The sequence below is a fragment of the Motacilla alba genome, chromosome 1, assembly GCF_015832195.1.
Source record: "Motacilla alba alba isolate MOTALB_02 chromosome 1, Motacilla_alba_V1.0_pri, whole genome shotgun sequence".
In the NCBI taxonomy this organism is placed as follows: domain Eukaryota; kingdom Metazoa; phylum Chordata; class Aves; order Passeriformes; family Motacillidae; genus Motacilla; species Motacilla alba.
The window spans coordinates 8,813,691-8,832,769 of NC_052016.1; the positions used below are offsets into that span (position 1 = coordinate 8,813,691).

General features: G+C 45.9%; 2 protein-coding genes across 3 annotated transcripts in view; one reads left to right on the forward strand and one right to left on the reverse strand.

Moving 5' to 3' along the window:
* GRIK1 (glutamate ionotropic receptor kainate type subunit 1) overlaps positions 1 to 19,079 on the reverse strand; it is a 103,236-nt gene that overhangs the window by 22,775 nt on the left and 61,382 nt on the right. For 2 of the 3 annotated variants that reach the window (XM_038143505.1, XM_038151978.1), the window contains exons 5-12: positions 18,453 to 18,506; positions 17,366 to 17,539; positions 14,064 to 14,207; positions 7,556 to 7,663; positions 6,860 to 6,904; positions 4,091 to 4,204; positions 2,880 to 3,083; positions 2,255 to 2,478 (exon numbers count right to left, since the gene is read on the reverse strand). In XM_038143505.1, coding sequence (XP_037999433.1) covers positions 2,255 to 2,478; positions 2,880 to 3,083; positions 4,091 to 4,204; positions 6,860 to 6,904; positions 7,556 to 7,663; positions 14,064 to 14,207; positions 17,366 to 17,539; positions 18,453 to 18,506 — 1,067 coding nt within the window. The remainder of the gene's footprint in view (positions 1 to 2,254; positions 2,479 to 2,879; positions 3,084 to 4,090; positions 4,205 to 6,859; positions 6,905 to 7,555; positions 7,664 to 14,063; positions 14,208 to 17,365; positions 17,540 to 18,452; positions 18,507 to 19,079) is intronic. The other variant, XM_038160545.1, reaches the window with a different exon arrangement.
* Positions 1 to 19,079, forward strand: part of SSUH2 (ssu-2 homolog) — a 148,112-nt gene that overhangs the window by 22,334 nt on the left and 106,699 nt on the right.

The following is a 19,079-nucleotide window of genomic DNA, read 5'->3' on the forward strand; positions in this document are numbered from 1 at the left end:
AGGACTGCTCCTCCTCAGGGTGCCCGCTCGGGCTCCCCAGTGCCGCGTGGCTTCCTCATGGAACGTGTGGATGCAGTTTTAATTGACAACCTCACCCAACACATTCTAATTACTGTTGCAACAATATAATTAAGCGTTCAATTTATGCACGGTTGAGAGCAGAGTGCCTTGCTTGGCTGAAGTAATGAAGGCTGGTAATAATGAAACCTTAATTGGGAGAGGATGTAGCTTAGGATGCCATCAGCTGCACAATACCCAGAACGAGAGTATAAAAAATCATGACAAAAGACAAAGTTTTCAGGTTCAAGTTACAACAGCTCTGCATGCACCATCAAAAGAAAAGCAATTCCCAAGTTAGCTGTTCCAGATTTCTGCTGTAATAATGGAAGCAGGTGCTGTGGGGTGACCAGACTCAGTTCATGCACATAGAGGGAAACACATCCTGCACAAGAAACCCCCAAATAGGACCAGTAGGTTTCCAACAGCTCTAGGAGTGAAGAGTTCCCCCCACACTGTTCACACAGTGCAGAAAGAGGAATAAATCCCTCTGCCTGACCTGCCTGGGAAGCCCAAGGCTGGAATTTTGTAGGGTTTCAGAAAACCACCACATTCAGTGAGTTGGAAACAGATGTCTCCATCACAGAAAGAGCAAAAGAATCACAAAATTCTGACAGCAAAGCCTTGTCTTCCAGACTGGGAAGGTTTTTCTAGCCCTGGCTACACATTTCAATGTGTTAGTAGGGTGCATGCCTCTTTTACACCTCAAAAGAAAAGCTGATTTTCTTCTTGTTTTTATTGTTGCGCTGAGCTCTGGTTTACAGTTCAGCAGAATTCACTGCTCAGACCTTCTGCTTTCCTGGCCTTTTTCTCCCTGGTTTTGTCCCTCTTCAGCAGCAGCTGTGCTCTGGTTTCTGATAAAGGTGAGATGCTCAAGGTCACCCAAGCACCTTTTTCCACAGGGTCGGTGTGACATTATTGACTCAGCTACTTGGCTCTACCTTCACTGACGCAACAGCACAGCTGAGATGGCACTAGCAGAAGGGGAAATTTTGGCAGAAAACACCTTGTTCATCCACTGGCAGTGTACTTGGAACAGAGCTTTGCCAGTCTGCAACCCTTCACAGCAATAAAAACTTCAGTGTTTGAGTTTAAAAATTAATGTAACGATGACAGGGCTGCGTAAGGCTCAGAGACAAATGAGAAATTATTCAGCTGCTGAAAAGTTGAAAGAAATGACAGGAGGATTATACCAGTCTGTGCAAATTATTCCCAAGTATTTGTTTTCCAGGAACAGATGTCAAAATGTGGGTAGCCATGTAATTTACTGTGACAGTGCTAAGAAGTGGATGGTTTCTGGGGTTATTAAAAGCAACCAATATTTGCTGAAACACTTTGCAAATCTTACAGAAATCTTGGTGAATTTGGAGACATGGACAGGTCTCAATGTGGGTTTCAAGAGCAGCTTAGCTTAAAATGTATAAATCTAAATTAACATGAGCACAATTTCACTTCTTCAGTCCACACAGCTGAATCTAGCTAGGCACTGCTTTCAGGCATCAGCTAAAGGAAAGCGTTTGTGTTCCCTTCCACTGTTCTGAGGTGCAGAGGGCTGGGGGATGTTTTCAGTCTTGGCACACAAGTGCAGAAAAGTCAATCTGCCAGAGAGCAGCAGATTTAAGATTAGTCATGACTGAGATCATGGGTTGTATACAGTGGAGTTATTATTTATGGTGCAATGAGGCACTGCAGGAGCCTGTGGGAAGTGGTGAGTAACTGCACACAGCCCCACAGATGCTGGGGAGGGAAAAACTCCTCTCTCACCTCAGGCCACCCTTGGGAGGTTAACCCATGGCCTCTCCTCCTCTAATGCACTGAACCATTTCGGGTGGAAGAGACCTCTGAGGTTGGACCTCCAGCCAAACTAGGTTCACCTTTTGGGTCTTTTACCTGTGAACTGTGTGCACCCTGAGTGCAAAAGGGAAATGCCTACATGCAAGTAACAAACTACTTTTCAGCACATGTCTGCTGGGGTGGTGCCTCCTGATGCATCCCATGGGATATTTCGCTTGGAACAGCCCTTTAAGAAAGCAAAACCTCAGTGCAATACAGAAAAGCAGTGTTGGTGAGAAAATACCAAGACTTTGCAGAAAGGTTTTAGGACTGGATAACCCCCTTAGGATGGTACTCCAGAGCCCATCCAACACCTGTGAGGGGAGAGGCTGTGGGTGCATCCAAAACTCTGTCCTGGCCTTACCTGGCAATGACAAAGAGGACACAGCTGACTCCAAGGCAGGCCAGGAGGACATACATCCAAATATCTGGAGAGAGAGGGTTTAGAAAGGAGAAAACGCCGGGGTTGGTCCCGTTGGGCTTCCGGTACAAGATGCTGATTCCCAGTGTCATGAAGGGCTTGGAGAAGTCAATCACTTTCTCTCTGACATAGGTAATGGTGAGAGGAGCAACAGCCAGGTCAGCTTTCTGGAAACACAAAAGGGAAAACACTCATCTCCTTCATGTTCAGCAAACCCACTGCAATGCCCTCCATTTCTTTCCTGAGCATTAAAAAAAAAAAAAACAAAAACAAAACACAAACCCAATTTTGGCTCAAATTCAACAAAATCTAACATTCCTAGGGTATTTGGGGGGGGGGTGTGACATTCCATTTCCTCTTTTTACAAGGCTGGGGGACATTTGGGACATAGCCACTGAGAGACATTTCCCCCAAAACCTGCGAACTGCTCATTCAGACGTTCCTACTCTAACGGGTGGCAAAACATACACAGCAGCGGCTCTAGGAGGTGAAAACCACAGCAATGATTTCCAATACAGAATACCCCAGGCAAAAGGAGAACAGAGAGAGAAGAAGGGTTCAGTCTTACATGATCTATGAGTTCCTTGACCATGCCATTCCACTCCCCCTTGTCATTCTGGGCTCCGTATTTGCCGTCAGAAACGAGTTTGACCTCATAAATGAAGCCTAAAATGTTTGACAGCTCCTTTAGCAGGTCCAGGCAGTACCCCTCGAACCTGTCATTGCCATACAAGGGCTTGTCAGACTTCTTGTACATCACATAGGGATCTTCCTGCAGGGAAACACAGCAGACAGGCAGTGAGAGATGTGAGCCTTGGCTCGGATTAGATCACTTTCTCTACATGATGCTAATATTTTCCACAGGGACTGCAAGTACATGGAAACCAGCAATTTACTGTGTGCATGAAAAGCTGTTCTAGGTGTGTTAGCAAACTCACTGAATGAATTAGTGATGAGCATAAGGGCCCTAATTTTCAATGGAATGGACCATTTGTGGTTCCCAGGAGCTTTAATTCCAGTTGTGTACACCAGCTCCAAACTCAGACCCAGGGTCTGCATCCCACATTGTCCCCCTCCAAGGGACAGGAAGGGATACTGAAGGACAGAGGATCTTAAATAAAAGAAAAAAACCCATATGGGGAAACTAGCATTTTGTATTCTGTGAAAAATAAGTCTTTACAGAGAAAAATCTTCAAATGGAGCAAAGAGGGAAAGGAGAACAGCAAAGGCAGATTGCAAAGTACATTTTTGTTTTCCCTTTTACAGGATTTTTGGATAAGAGAAGATCTGGGCAAGCAGTTTAATGTGGCAAAACACCTCTGGCAATAGACACATAGTGTGGAAGGAGCCTTTGAGCTCTTTTCCTCCTCCTGAGAAACTAGGCAGAGCAATTGAAAAACAAGTGGCATTACTGGGCACGTAGAGAGCACAGGGCAGAGCAGCTCCCGAATACCCAGTTAAAACTTTTCCATTCCTCACAGTAAGCACAATGACTTAATCTGTCTCTCTGCTGTTTACCACTTTCCTTCAGTCCTCTTTGTCTCATTTCTAGTAAAACAATGGATGTATGAGCAGTGACTGCAAAGCTGAGTGCTTGAGTGTGTTCCTTCTTCTGGGAGGAAAAGTGTGCAGGGCTCATCTGAATCGCTGGAGAATGGGAAACAATTAAGGAAGCATGGGTTCCTGGGAGTCTTCCAGTGGCAGTGTGGTGTTTTGGAGTCAATCTCATGTGTGTGTGTGTGGATCCTGAGCCTGAATCTGGAGCTCGGGCAGCCTTACCAGAATGGTGGTGACGATGAGTGTGCGGTTGGCCAAGGAGTCCGTGATGTTGGTGGACCGGTCCTTGTTGCTGTCCGTCATGTTAAGGCCACTGTAGGAGTTCCACACCCCAATCTGCACAGAGGAGAGCGGATGAGAGGCTGCCCTAATCCCCTAAACCCCCAGAGCACTGGCCTCAGGGATCACTCGGGAAGGGACCTAGTGCTAGAAGAGGGCAGCAGCTCGGAGAAACGCAGGAGAGCGGATGAGAGGCTGCCCTAATCCCCTAAACCCCCAGAGCACTGGCCTCAGGGATCACTCGGGAAGGGACCTAGTGCTAGAAGAGGGCAGCAGCTCGGAGAAACGCAGCAGCACCATGGGCTGATCCATAAACCCCAGGCAATGACTGCAAAATGCATAAATGCAAACCCAGGAGCACTGAGAGCATGAGGCTTGGCAGTGCAGTGCTGGGGTGGCCAGCTGGCTACTAATGTGGAACATGCTGGCCTTGTTCCCTGCTTTAAAAAAAAAAAAAAAGTAAAATGTCTATTTTTATGTTTTTTTAAAAAAATTTTGTTGATGGAGTTGAGACATGTGGCAAGACCTCTCTGTTCTGATAGAACAGGTTAAAAGCCTGAATAGCTACATTGGAACTGACTGATGGATGCACTGGCCTTTTGCTTGCCCTGTGCCTTCAGCAGGTTTAGCAAAGATTATTCTGTCATTCCTGGACTCCTGGATGTGCCAGAGCTATCAAGGTGGTACATTTCACACCCCGAGCAGTATTTGCTCAGCAAACATCAGTGGCCAAAGACAAATTCCTTTCCAGCTCTGGAGACAGTGAAAACTCCCAGTATTTACTGCCCAATCCAAAGCCTCCAGGGAAGATATTTGTCGTTTCAGTGGATTTCGATCTATGCTGTAGGGGCAGAAATTATAACCATGTTATTTCTTCACATCAATATTTACCCAGCTTAAATGCAGTCTGGAAGCATCTTCAGTGTTTTTGCACTTGGGTTTTTGTGCTCAGCCTGGCTGAGGGCTGATGTGAGGAGCTCCAGGGCAGGAGCTGGCTCAGGCAGTTTGATTTATGCCGGGCATTGTGGAGAGCACAACCATTTCAAGCAAACTCGGGGTTTGTGTCCCCAGGTGCCACTGCTTTGGCCCCTCACAAACTTTTCTTTCCAATTCTTACTAGGGACACCCATGCCATTAAAAAAATGTTTATGCCAAGCATTTGTCAGTCATTCCCTTTGTTTATAAAACTAGATCAGTTTGGGAAGCTGATCTGGAAAGTGCACAGATTTACAAAGGAGATAAAATGTTGGCTATTATGGCAGCCTGAGCCAGGAATACAGTAAATAGCCAGTGTCCTTGGATTTGCACCAGGGTGGACGAGCCCTTCTGCTCACTGTTACTGACTTGGAATGTGTTTGTTGGCTGGCAGCAGGGAAAGAGGAGGACAGCCATGAGGCCAGGGAGCAGCACAGTCACAGAGCACACAGAATACATCAGGAGAGCACTGCACGTCTGGGCAAAGGGACAGCACTGCAGTACAGCCCTGCTGGAGGGGCACGAGGGAGGATCAGACCGAGGTAGGACATCACTGCGGGAGTTCAGGGGATGTTTTGCAGTTTAGTGACAAGCGTGAGAGGTGCCATGTGCCCTCCCCAGCGAGTCCCTGCTCTGAACCAGCTGTACTTTGGTTTAAATCAGCTCAGCAGAATGCGAGGTGCCTGCAGTCCAAAGGGAGATTGCTTCTGCGGGTCAGGGGATGATCTGCTCCCCAGGAAAGAGGGGAGAGGGCCTTTGTACCTCAGCCTGGAGATTAAACTGGGTTATTAAGGATGCATGTACTCCATGAGAACACAGGAAGGGTTCTAGGGGGTGTTTTACACTGGTCTATTCTCACAAAAACAGCACAAACCCAAAACCTTTCTACACTGTGCAAGAGGGAGAAGTGTGGAATAATGAGATCTGTGTGAACCATGGGCAAAATACAATTCTAAGCACTATAAAAAGTTTCTGTCTCATGACTGCAAAACCCTTCAGACTTAGTGGATGCAGTTTTTATCTTCTCCTCATAGAACAGCAACCAGGGGCTGTAAGTCCTGTGGGGAGCAGTGCGTGGAGCTGGTCTCCAAATCCCACTTTTGTGTTTTAAGTACCTTATGTTCAAAGAGGGATGAGATTCCTGGGGTAATTTACATCTTTTATAAACAAGCTTAGTCCCAATTTCCATATGTTAGTGAATGACAGCACCCACTTAATCATCTCTATTCTTTTTTGTAAGGAGCTAATAACACACTCATCCAAATTTTGAGGCAATAATGCTTGAACGTTGCCAGCACTGAGAGGTTTGTGTGGGGAAAAACGCCCCCAACCCTGCACATTAAACCAGACTTTGGAGCTGATGCCAATACACATCCAAAATACTGTAATTTTATCCTGTAAATTTTAGGTGAATCAGGAAGGATGGCACAGGAGAAAAAGACTGGTTTTGCTGCAGCAGGGTCTTTACTCAAAGATGGGAAAAGCACAGCTCCCAAGAAGTAAAATAATAATTAAACCCCCCTGATTTTGGTGAAAAAGCTGAATCCTGCCAAGATCTTTTTAGTCTTTGCAATTAGAGTGTCTCAAGTGGAGAAAAACTTATCCTACCAGGAAAATTCCTGCTTTCAGAGAAACTGTTGTCTCTAAACTGCAATAGGAGAGTCACCATTAAAACCCAAAGGCTGAGTGAGAAGACCCAGCCCAGAGGGTTTTGGCATCACCTGTCTGTGTACAAACCTTCTTCCACACTTTATACAAATGATTAGAACCCTCGCCAGCAGCCTTGGTACAGGGAAAAATAAACAGAGTGCTTCATTAAAAATGAAAAGAGAAGCTGTCTGGAGAGCTGTGTGGGAGCAATTACAGTTAAATTCTCCATTAACCCATCAGCAATTACCACCCAGAGCTGAGCCAGCACACAGAGCGAGGGCCAGCAGCCTCGGGAGCTGCTGTCACCTGTGCTGGGGTTTGGGACAGCCCATATCACTGGCTGAGGGCTGAGGAAAGGGAAAGAGAACAAATCCAATCCCAGAAACCTGGACAGTTCTCAGGAACTCCACTTTGTGGAGGTTATTACTCAATACCTTCTTTCCTCTCTCCCTCATGTCACATTTATCTGTGCACTGCTATATAAATTTATCTATCTCTATGTATGAATTTACCATCCACAGTTGCAGTGGCAAGAATTGAAAACGAGGTGCACTTAGGATGATTCTTTCCATTAGATAATACTGCCTGCCCCACATTCCTCTCCCGTACCTCGAAATGCACTGTACAATAAAAACCCAATCTTAGCAGCTGTGCTTTAACTCTGACTCAAACCACTTGAGAATGGTGGGTTTTTTTACCCCAGTCACAGGAGACTCAAGCTGAGGAACCATGCCCTGGTCAAATGAACTTTTGGCTGTGTTTTTTTACCAAAGACCTGCCTACCTTTTCCGTGCCTTCCTCCTTGAGGCTGATGATGTCCAGGTCAAAGTCCTTCCTGAGCCCATCGGTTTTGTTGAAGGTGATGCGCCCGGTCAGGCCCTCCCACCGTGCCTGGAGACACAAACACACCCTGCCTGTGGCACCCAGCAGGAGCTGCTCTGAACCCATAACGAGAACTGTTAATGATAACTGTAATTTAAATACACCACAGTGTCGGATCACTTCCAAATCTGGGGGCTTTTAAGCATATGTGGCTTTGCTACTCTGACAAAACCCCCCTTTTTTTTTTGTTGTTTAGTTTCTTTCTGATATGTTTTGCATTTTGCAACCAGGAACAAGTCTGTGAGAGTTTACATAGATTGATTTACGTATGTCTGGCATTGATAAAAAAATACAGACTGACCAAAGAGAAAAGGAGAATTGCATGTGCCCAAAGCCAGGGCAGTTGTGCACTGCAGAAGATTTCACTACAGTTTCAGTCTCCTGTATCTAGTGAGCCTCCCACCCAGCCCGTTTGCCTTGAAATGAGATCTCCCTCCCTCCCTCCCTCCCTCCCTCCCCATTTTGTCTCCAGAGCTGGTGCTTATCCATAAAACAAAGTGATGGGTTTAAAAGTGCAGACAATCTTGATAATCTATTTTTGGGAGGCCCCCCATTAGATTAAATTTGTCAGAGATACAAGGAGAGCTGACGATAAATGATGGCATTGTTCCTTCGTGTGTGTCAGCCATATAATTTTAAATTACAAGCTTTTCCACCACACATCGTTCCTTGCCTCATTTAATTTATTGGAGACAGAGGACAGAAGCAAAGCTGCCTTAAAAATCACACTTACAGGCTGGTGTCCCCCTTCCCTGTTTAATCTGAATTCCAGCCCTGAATCTGCAGGATTTAATCTCAGATGCTGGGGAGTTCTCACCACATGTCTCAGACAGATCTGGTGCATTTGGAATTTGTGAAACAGCAAGACTTTGAAACACACTTAAGTAACACAAGAATGGAAAAGCATTAGTGCAACAAATTTGCTGTGAGATTTTCCATCTTAATGACTTGGGAGTATACAAAAGTCTCTGCTGTAAACAGTGAAACACTTGCAAGGTTATTTATTACTTCTTTATTATAATGATATAATCAAGATAGCATATGCATGCATATGGACACATATGGATGAATTTCAATCTCTAACATCCCTTTTTCCAGCCTGTCTTTTTATTCCTCTTATGTGCCCCCATCTCTTTTTCATATAGTTAGAACATTTTATACAATCTGCTCTTTAGAGATCAGTTTCTCGGGAGTTTCAGGGAGTGTTTCTCAGAAAGGTTAAATGCTGATTTAAAAATCCTAATGGTGAGGAACACGCTTCAGATACCATCTGAATCCTGAATTTAATTTCTGAGTTTTATTTTATTGCTTCTAAACCAAAACAAAGAAAGCAGCACTTGCAGAGTTCTAGCTAATTAACAAACTGAAATGAAGCAGAACTTCCTGAAAAGCCAGGAGCTGCATCTGTGTGTATCACAGGGATGGGATTTCATGCTTTCACACACAGGATTTATAGCAATTTTTATGTTTCTGGTGACACATTGAGTGTTACAGGACATAATAAAAGCTGAATTGGAGCCTGATCAGGTAATTGATCAAAGAGCATCACAGTGAGCAGCTGCTCACACCCATTCTTACTAAGCCTCGAGAAGGGAGTGGACAGAACAGGTTACAGACACAACTTCAGCCACCTTCAGAGGCTGGCAGGCACCTGCCATGGCCAAAATACACAAAACAACCTAGTGAGAGCTGGGAAACCCCCTGCTTGCACTGTGGAACTCCCTGCTTTCACTGTGAAAAACCCTGCCTCCACTGCTGGAAAGGATGAGGGTTGTGGGGAAAGCACAAGCTGAACTCTGGGGTTAAATATTCCAATTACAATTCCTATCAATAGATTGATGGGAAATTACAGCAACGGGAGAACGGAGCTAACTCAGCCTCCAAGGTCAAACACTCCAGAGGAGTTTTATCAATTCCCACCCATCACAGGCTCTGTATCAATTTCCACTTCACCATCTTGGATCAATGCAGCAGCCTTCATTCCAGCCAGAGCCAATCAACAGTTCAACCCCAGGATCAATCAGTTCAGCTGCTTCCAAACTTTTCAGAGACTCATGGAATATCCTGAGTGGGAAGGGACCCCCAAGGATCACCCAGCCCAGCCCCTGCCCTGCACAGACACCAAACAATCCCTCCCTGTGCATCCCTGGGAGCAGTGTCCAAACTGACTCAAGAAATTCCCCAAACAGACCAGATTCAATGACCTATTTTGTAGAACAGACCTGTATTTTTTATTCTCTCTCTCTTTTTCCCTTCTCTTGCTGTTTAAGTGAAACTTGAAAATTTGGAAACTCTTCCCTAAAGGCAAGCAATCAGCTGAGTTTTTCCCTGACTTTAAGGGGAGTTTGGTCAGAAATCAGTCACTGGACTGTTCCTTGTGGGAGGAGTACTCTCGGAAGCTGGAGTGAAGTCCTGTTGGAGATAAGAATATTTTCCTGCCTGCTCTGTTTTGTCCTGGGGCTATTTTGACCCTGGTATATATATTTAATTCTTGGGGTTATAATCTGTTTATTGATTATCAGAAGTTCCTAGCCAAAATGAATATCAGTTATTGATTTAATGTACATTCCTCATTAACCACAGGGGTGAAGGAGCCGATATTCCCAAATTTCTGATGAGGGCTTTGATGGTACCTGACGCTTGAATGAAAAATTCAAAAACCTAGGAGCACTTAAGCCTACAATGCTCGGAACACCTCAGGTCTCTATTGTGCAACAAAACCTCCCAAGGCCATAAATAACAATACCACTATAATAATGAATAATAAATAAATAAATAACAACCAAAATGCCAATGACCAAGACCAGCTTAATTTTCCTTTTGCCTTCTTTCCTTTGGGAAGAGAAAGCCCCTGCTTTATTGGAACTGCAGAGAGAGCTGCCAGATTGAAGTGACAGTGATATTGCTTCTCCTTGGAGTGGAAATCATGTGTGATGAGCCACACATCAACTTGCCAGCTCTCACAATTAATCCTCTTATTACCAGAGATCCCCCAGGATTATGGAATTCAGTGAGTTAGGGTATGACTTGGCCATTATCCTCCTCCAAATCTGGCATAACTGATGGAATAAAGAGAATTTCAGCACTCGCCAGCACAGGGCTTTATCTGTGGAGATAAACTGAGAATTATGATGCTCCACAGCCTCTTTACTTGGAAGAGGTCCAGGAAAACTCCTGGCCTTTCCCTAAGCAGCACTGGAATGGAAATGCAGTGAGAGGCAGAAAGGTGCATTTTCCACGGCTGGGGGGGTGGGATTATATTGGACTGTGAACATGGAAAATTGTGCATTGTGTTTGAGTAAGCCTGGACATATTCAATATGTCCTGAAAAAATGTTCTGTGTAGCAAATATCAAAACATCCTCCATGTATTCAGATAAAGTCATTTTATAATGGTTCTTGCTTGTTTTTTATAAACAAATCTACTGCCCAGGAAACATTTAATGAGCTGAAAACAGAATGGAAGAAAACATATGTAATGTTTTTGTCAAACAGCTTGTTTTGATTTTGGATATCACAGTGCCGGTACCTTGGCAGATAATTTTTTATCAATTTTCATCAATTCACTATGTATTTATTCCCAGCATGCAATCCTGCAATTACTTTGCAATCTGGGCATAGATAATTCCATAAATAAGTGTTTTTCCACTTGAAATTTGATTTCAGAGTAAGAATGCCTATTGACATTGCCCTCAGCCTCATTGTCTTCTCAGGAAGCTGAGCTCTATTTCCTAATAAAGCACTATGGGATGCAGGTCGGGCAGTTGTTTTGTTTGCTCTCCTAATTAAGAGTTTTCAGGTCAAAGTAACAGCCAGTAATAGGCTCATAGCAGAAATGCACTTCATGGACTAGAAGTAAAGTTTATGAAAAGTGAAACAAAGAAAAAAAGATTGTTTTAGTGAGAGTGAGTCAAGTGTTACTATTAAATTATCTGGTGAGAGAAACCCTACCAAAGTAAACAGCTGTTTCAATTTGATGTAACTGAATATTGCAGCACCAGAGCCCAGAGAATAAATCCAGCCAGCACCCACAGACCCTGTCACTGGCTCAGTGCTAAAATGCAATGGAAAAGATGCAGCAGAAGAGATTTTGTTTCACGGTTTGGAGCAAAATGTTGTCATCTTTTCCCAGTCATTGCACAAAGATTTCAGTGCTGCCCCACAGCCCCTGTCTCAGAGAGCAGGGGAGATTTCCTGGCTCTTCTGGCATCAGGCTCTTGTACTGCTCTCTCCTTCTTATTTGTTCCACTCTGCAGGGCTGGAGTCCCATTAAAAAACCACTCTGACATGCTGACTCTGGGAGTAATCAAAGACCATTAAACAACAGAAATGCTCTGTTCTCTTACAAGATTATTTGTGCTCCTGTGTTAGGAGCTGCTCTCAGTCAGAAACACAACAACTGGATGGATACCTCTCAGATGGATTGCTTTCCCTTCTGCCATAACTTAAATTTCTACTTTTACTGTAATAAGAAACCTCCTGTCCCTTCTTCTTCCAGTACTGAATGCATGTGGATGGCTCTCCCTCCTGGTCTCAGTGCTTGGCATGGATCTCCTTAGAAACACAGCAGGAACTGAAATCTCTTCAGATCTTTTTCAATCTCTGAGATCTTTCTCTGTGATTCTGCCCGAGGGCGTTTAACAGTCACTCAGAATCCAATCTGCATCCCTATCCTTCTCTCTGCAGTTGTTCTGTTCATTGTGGCTGGACTTGAACAAGGGGAGCTCACACTGGTTTTGATGATAATTGAAAAACAATCATAATCTGGGGCCTTATGCTTTAGAGCAGAACTGGATCATTCAATTATAAACATGTTTCATGTTCACCCCCATTTTTCCTTCAGAAAAAGTGGGATCATCCTTTCTGTCCCTGGTCCCCTTCGGCAGACAGACAACAACCTCCCTTTGCTTCTGAGCAGGGGTAAGGGGCACTCCCTGCAAATGCCTCCAGAAGGGCTCAAAGATTAGAACATCCTTCAGCTGTGAATGGCACTGGGTCACTGAGAGACACAGCTTCTGACAAGGATTTACCTCTCATTAAAAACTCCTTAATGGGCTGCTGCAGAGCCTTGATCTCAGACATTTCATAGTGCTGGCCCACAAAGCAAATGAGGTGACCTCAGTTCTTTTCACCACCAAAATAAAATGCAAAAACTCACCAGGGAGCCACTGAAGCACTTGTTAACTCCAGCATCTGCAGGAATCACTGCAGGCAAATTCTTTGTCTGAAATGGTTTATTTAGACTGGAGTGCTGAATATTTGTCTTTAGATCAGTCTGGAAAATGCCTTCACAGAATGTCAGTACCACATAAAAAACAGGACAATTAAATTCCGCCTATGTGGGCCCAAACTATTGCTCTGCCTACTTGACTTTGTTTTCTCCATACCTGCTCACTGATTCCTAATTATAAAGTTCCTCTATCCCTGTTGAACAAACCAGACCCTAACATCATCTGGGGTCCAAAAGTATTTGCTATTTTTTTCCAACTCGTGTTTTAAGCTTTACAGGTCAATATGGTCTTAGTAAACCTTATCCTCTGCTTTTAACAACCACCTTTTTTGGCTACATCAGACAGGAAAATAAGACTCTCAGAGTATTTAAATCAGTGTTTAACTGACCACGAGAGACTCTGTTTGCAAGGCCATCACCATCAGCTCCCATATCTCACTTCATGCAAGAGAAGCTGCTTGTCCATGATAAATGAGAGCTGTGTCACTGTTCAGGCTTTGAACTGATCTGCTGGGGTACATCTGCTACTCTTGGGCTAAGTATTCTGGTTTAGGCTTCAGGAACCCTTAGTTTTATACTCAGCACCTCCCAAAATAAGGAGGGCATCACTGCAGGGGCATTCACTGATACAAAGTCTTTTGTTAACTTTCATTACGATTATTCTTCAAATGCAGGGACTGAGGTGAGGAAAAGGTAAAACATATGTGGGACGCTCCACCTAATTTCCAATTTTCATTTCCATGCTTCCCTAAAGGAAATGTTTCCATCTGAAAATCAAAATAAAACTTTTGAAAGGGTGAAGGCATTTCAACTAAAATGCGTATTTTTAGGACATCTCTGGATCAAGCTCAGTCATGGATTCCTGTAAGATAGAGCATTGCTTCAGGAAGCAATTTTCTTCTTTAGAAATACTGGCTGCAATGTTTTCTGGATATTGACCCCTGATCAAACAATCTGCAAAACAATTGGAATTACACAGCGAAGCAAGGACAGAGCTACAGACTCACTTTTCTTTCCATTTCCAGTACAACTGTTGTGGTTACCTCACATTTTTAGAAATCATCAACATCCACAACAAACATTAACCAAATAAAAAACCTGGGAGGGAGGGGGGAGGGAGCAAGGAAGGAAGGAAGGAAGGAAGGAAGGAAGGAAGGAAGGAAGGAGGTTCTGCACTTGCCTCTTTGATGAGGTTCATGAACCTGGGCCCGAAGCGCCAGGGCTTGTGGCGGTGGCACTGCAGGGAGCTGACGGTCATCTGGGCCGCTCGCTGGGAGGCCACGGCCACCATGTACACGGCGTCGTACATCAGCGCTGCTTCCGTCTGCACAAACACAGCCCTGAGTGAGTTACTGCCCGCTGCTCTGCACAAACACAGCCCTGAGTTACCTCCCCCGCTGCTGCCAGCCCTGCCCGGGGCTCCTCACCGGGAAAAGCCTCTCCTGGGCTCGCCTTGGAGCCCTGAGGAGCAGCCAAATCCAGGTCTTTGTGTTATTTTGGGGTGTTTTCAGCACTGGGAGGGAAACCACACCAGGTAGCTACAGAGAGATGGAGGTCAGGGGTCCCAGGCAGGCTGGAGGGGGGTTTTAAGAAGTCCCAGGTGTATGAGCCACTCTTCTCATGGCACTTGTGGGATTGCTTCCTTCCCAACAAGACAGGCTGGCCCTGCTTTCCAAGGAAGTCAGTCCCACTGATCACCTGGAACACATCCCCCTCCAAGGGCCGCTGCCCTCCAGGATCCTGGCTTTTGGCACAAACGTGTGCCATGGTGTCCCAGAGAGAGGGGAAATGTCCTTTGGAGGTGTGTTTTGGGGGGATTAAGTTGGACTCACACATCTAACTTCCCACTGCAGCCCTTGGATCCTTGAATATTACCCCATATATTCAGATACCAAAATTACTGGGTGCTCTTTGTACATATTTGTTTATTCTGAGAGCGGGTTTGTGGGTTTAAAGGCATGGCTTCATAGTGAGATCACACACTCTGTCCCACTTTGTCACCTCAAAAAACTCTCAACCTCACCTGCACTGGGCTTTAGTGCTCTCCCAGTGAGGTGGGAATGGCTGTGCCTCCCTTAATGATGCTGCACAAATTGCTTTCCAGGTAAACCTAATGAATAATTAAGCCAGGGCCAGAAGGAAAAAAGGCAGCAATTCTGCAGATGAGAAACTGGACTCCTTTATAGGAACTACAGAGCTGATCAGTTTTCTGTTTATTTTCCATGCAATTCCTCTGGGAAATTAATACATTTGCTTCTTTGTTTGTGCCATTTACTTGACTAAATTACAGCAGCATCAGTGGTCCCGGTACTGGAGGGTTTTGCTCAAATGTATCTGAATTTAAGGACTAATGTTAAGATAGTGCAGAGGAGGAACTGGTCTTGATGTGCTTGTCAGAGTCTGCCCAAAATAATGCTCCACAATGGGAGCAAACTGTGAAATCAGAAAACATTGTGAGTGATGAGTCAAGCAGGAGGAGACAGTACCAGCTGTTCTCACTGCGAAGTGTCTCACAACAGACAGTTGTTCCAAGCACACTCAGGGCATCAAGGGCTGACCCCAAATCCCTCAAAACCCATGGAAATATTCCCATCAGTGTCAGCAGACCTCAGTTTTTGCACTGGACTGGGTCCTCAGGATTGGATTTTACTGGCTCTGCCTGTGTCCCAGGCCCAGAGACCCTGGGAGGAGATGCCTGGTGAGAAAGCTCCTCTGTCCTCGCTCTGTTCTGTCTGGCAGTGCTGATGCTTTGCCCTGAGCACACCGTGTCTGCAGCACTGCCAGGCCTGGCTGCTCAGCCCTGTCCTTGTGCCACTTGTCACTCATCCCTCCTTTGTGTGGCAGTGGGGAGCTGTGCCACCTCCCTTGGCTTGTCACTTCTCCCCTCACTGTGGCTCTATTTAGGGCTGTAGAGTGCAACAGTTCACCTCACTTTCCAAAGTCAAGCACCTCACCCTGACTTCTCTGCTTTTATGTCAGGAGAAAGAGACTCGGAGTCAGTCCTAGAACTTGTTTTTCTCATTTGTGTGTGCTGCTTAAGCCACTGCAAAGATCTTATTAGACCAGCTGTGCCTCTGGGTGCAGTTTGGGCATCCAGCAGGACGTGAGCTCAGAACTGTCTTGCTTGTGCCCTGCTGACTTCTCACAAGCTGCTTTCAGCAGAGCATGAACCAGAAGGGATAAATCCTGAGTTAATAACAGGATGTACAGTCCTGATCCCTGTGCTCTCTGCCGCCTGTCACAACCTTATTGTCAAATGAAATGCAGCAGAGGTGCAGCTCTCCATCAAACTGGGCAATAATGGAACCTGCTGGGAATATTAAAATGATCCCAGCAAGGAGGGAAAGCCTCCCCTCAGTGCTGTGCCAGGCCATCAAGGACTCTGAGATTATGAAGATGCAAAGGAGAGCACAAGAGTCAGGGTCAGCAAGGAGAGCAGACGAGTGGTGAGAACTTTGCTTTTCCCAGTGTTGTATTTGGGGGATTTCTGTGTGGATTCCCCTCAGGAATTCCCACAGACAACTTTCTCCCTGCTTTGGGTACGAGTGAGCAACGGTGACACAGCCCAAAGCAGCAGCAGTGTGTGCAATGCCAGGGACAGCACACTTAATGCATTTCTCCTCAGAATGTTCAGACATTTCCAAATTTTCCCTGCAATCATCTGCAATAAAGTCTATTTCTTATGGCTTCCAGCTCCACTCAGTCCGTGAGACACATTATCTCATACTGCAAAGAGATGGCAACCCTTCACCCTGCCAAACTGAATGGAGTCATGTTGTCTCTGTAATTGTTCCTATTCTTTCCTTTCCTCCTTGGGGGAGTGCTGGGAGGAATCCTGATTCCCTGCCTTGATGATACCTCTCATCCATCTTTAAATTACGTCTCAAAAGCTAGAGCTTCTGTAGAGATGGAAATGAAGAGAAAGGGCACTTCACCCATTCAAAAATGCTACTCCCTGCCCACACGTGTGGGATCTGCCCCTGCAGGTTACAAATCCTGCACCTGCTGGGGAAGCCCCATTTTCTGCTGCGTTTCCTGCTGCACAGTGCAGAAGGTGATGGGAGAGCAGGACAGCATTTCAGTTTTCAGCAGCAGTGAGATAGCAATGGCACTGCGCTGGAGCATTGTCCCTGTGCCGCCCCCCATGTCAGCATTGGCAGAGTGGCTGCTTACTCGCTGTCCCTGTGCCCCCTGGCAGTGTGGCTGCTCACTTAGAGCCACCATGCCACCCCTGGCAGTGTGGCTGTCCCCTTGCTGTCCCTGTGTCCCCCTGGCAGCGTGACTGCTCCCTCGCTGTCCCTGTGCCCCCCCTGGCAGTGTGGCTGTCCCCTTGCTGTCTCTGTGCCACTCCTGGCAGTGTGGCTGTCCCCTTGCTGTTCCTGTGCCCCCTGGCAGTGTGGCTGTCCCCTTGCTGTCCCTGTGCCCCCTGGCAGTGTGACTGCTCCCTCGCTGTCCCTGTGCCCCCCTGTGGCTCTCACTCACGGTCATGGTGCCATCGCGGAGCCCTGACTCGGGCTTGGGCGGTGCCTGCAGGCGCTCCATGGACCACTTGTCCACCACGGCCGACACGTGCGGGTTCTCGACGTTGAGCAGCCGAAAGCCCGTCATATTCACCCCGCTGTACCTGTAGGGCTCCAGGTCCAGTGCAAACAGGTCCTAAAGCGCCAGCAGGAACACAAACAAAACCACTTCTAAAGGAAATTGTGGGGCTTTCCCCCTGTGCCCACCCTGGCTCCCGTGTGAAACCTGACTTAGCCAAAGCTGTGTGACAAAGATGGGTGACATACCACACAGCTGCTTTTGGGAATGAAAAGATCAGTTCCCCACAGCAGAACTGCTTTGCAAGCAACCTGCACATTTGAATTTATAGCAGTGCTGCAGCTCTGACAGGCCAACATGAGGAATTAGCTGGCCAGTGTCAAGCTTCTTTCTAAGCCGAGGGGAGGAAAATTCTGAGAGACACGGCGAGCGCTGCGCTTTGGCTGCTTAGGAATCCCAATTTCCCCTGCCGTGCCTCCCCAGGCACCTCTGCCAGGCTGTGGCATGGATAGGTCGGTGCATGCAGGCTCCATGTGCTCCACATGCCATTTACAGGGCAGCTGGGGTGACTGAACCATGTGGCAGCCTCCCCAGCTGTGTTTGTGCCATCAAAGAAAACTTTTATTATAAAATTTCCTGAAACGTTAACGTTAAAAAAACGCTTTTATCCGTTTGTGATTCTGTGGTTTTACAAGTAAATGAAACAATTAAACAGTGATGAACCAGCAGTGCCCACAGTGCAAAGCATTCATTCTTTATTTTGTTTCACTCTGGTCCATCTGCACTGATGGTTTCTCATTAATCAGCATACTGCAATTAATTTTCACTGCATTAAAGTGTTAGCCAGCCCCAGAAATGGGGCCAAACAGCTTTCTTAAGAAATGGTGGGTCCTGATATTCCTAACACTCCCATTCTCCAGGGGTTTCCTTGACTAATGGCAACAAAGATCTCCTAGAAAAAGGGGAAAATTTAGCTGTCTGTTCTGAAACAGAGGACATTCCCCCCCCAGGTGTTTATAGTGTTCCTTACCAGTGTTGTAAAAAAGTAGTGGTAGTATTCTGTCATCATTCCCATGGAGAGAATCTGTGAAAGAGATGGAAAGGTGAAGGTGCTTTAATCTGAAAGCTCCTAGTGCACTGCAGTGCCTTTAAAAAGCAAGGGTTAAGCACATCACAGGTCATGAGAGCTTGATTGCATTAAACCCCATATTTTTCTTCAGAAGCCAAAATTATCCTGTTGTATTGAAATGATGTTTTTATCACCTCTGCTCAGGAAAGAGATTAAAGATTGCAAAACTTCCAGGACAAGAAAAATTACTAGACATAACGAGATGCTGATTTTAAAAATCCTTTAGTCTGCAATCTGAGAACGCTAAAAAGGAATTTATTAGCAGACAACACAGTTGGTAGGGAGAAGTGCCTAGGGGCAGGTTTTTGTATTCTGCTGCCAGGTGAGAACAGGATGCTGCTGAGGGCTGAGGAGTAAAGGAGGAAAACAGACAGAAGGAAGTTTCTCTAAGTGCCTTTTGTTCCACTGGGGAATGTGGGTCAGCAGGAGGGTGACAAAACAGCTGGGATGGAAGAAACTTTGGAAGAAACAGCCTCCCTGCAGCCTTCCTCCACTCATCCGGGAGAATTCTGCCCTCTCTGGGATCTT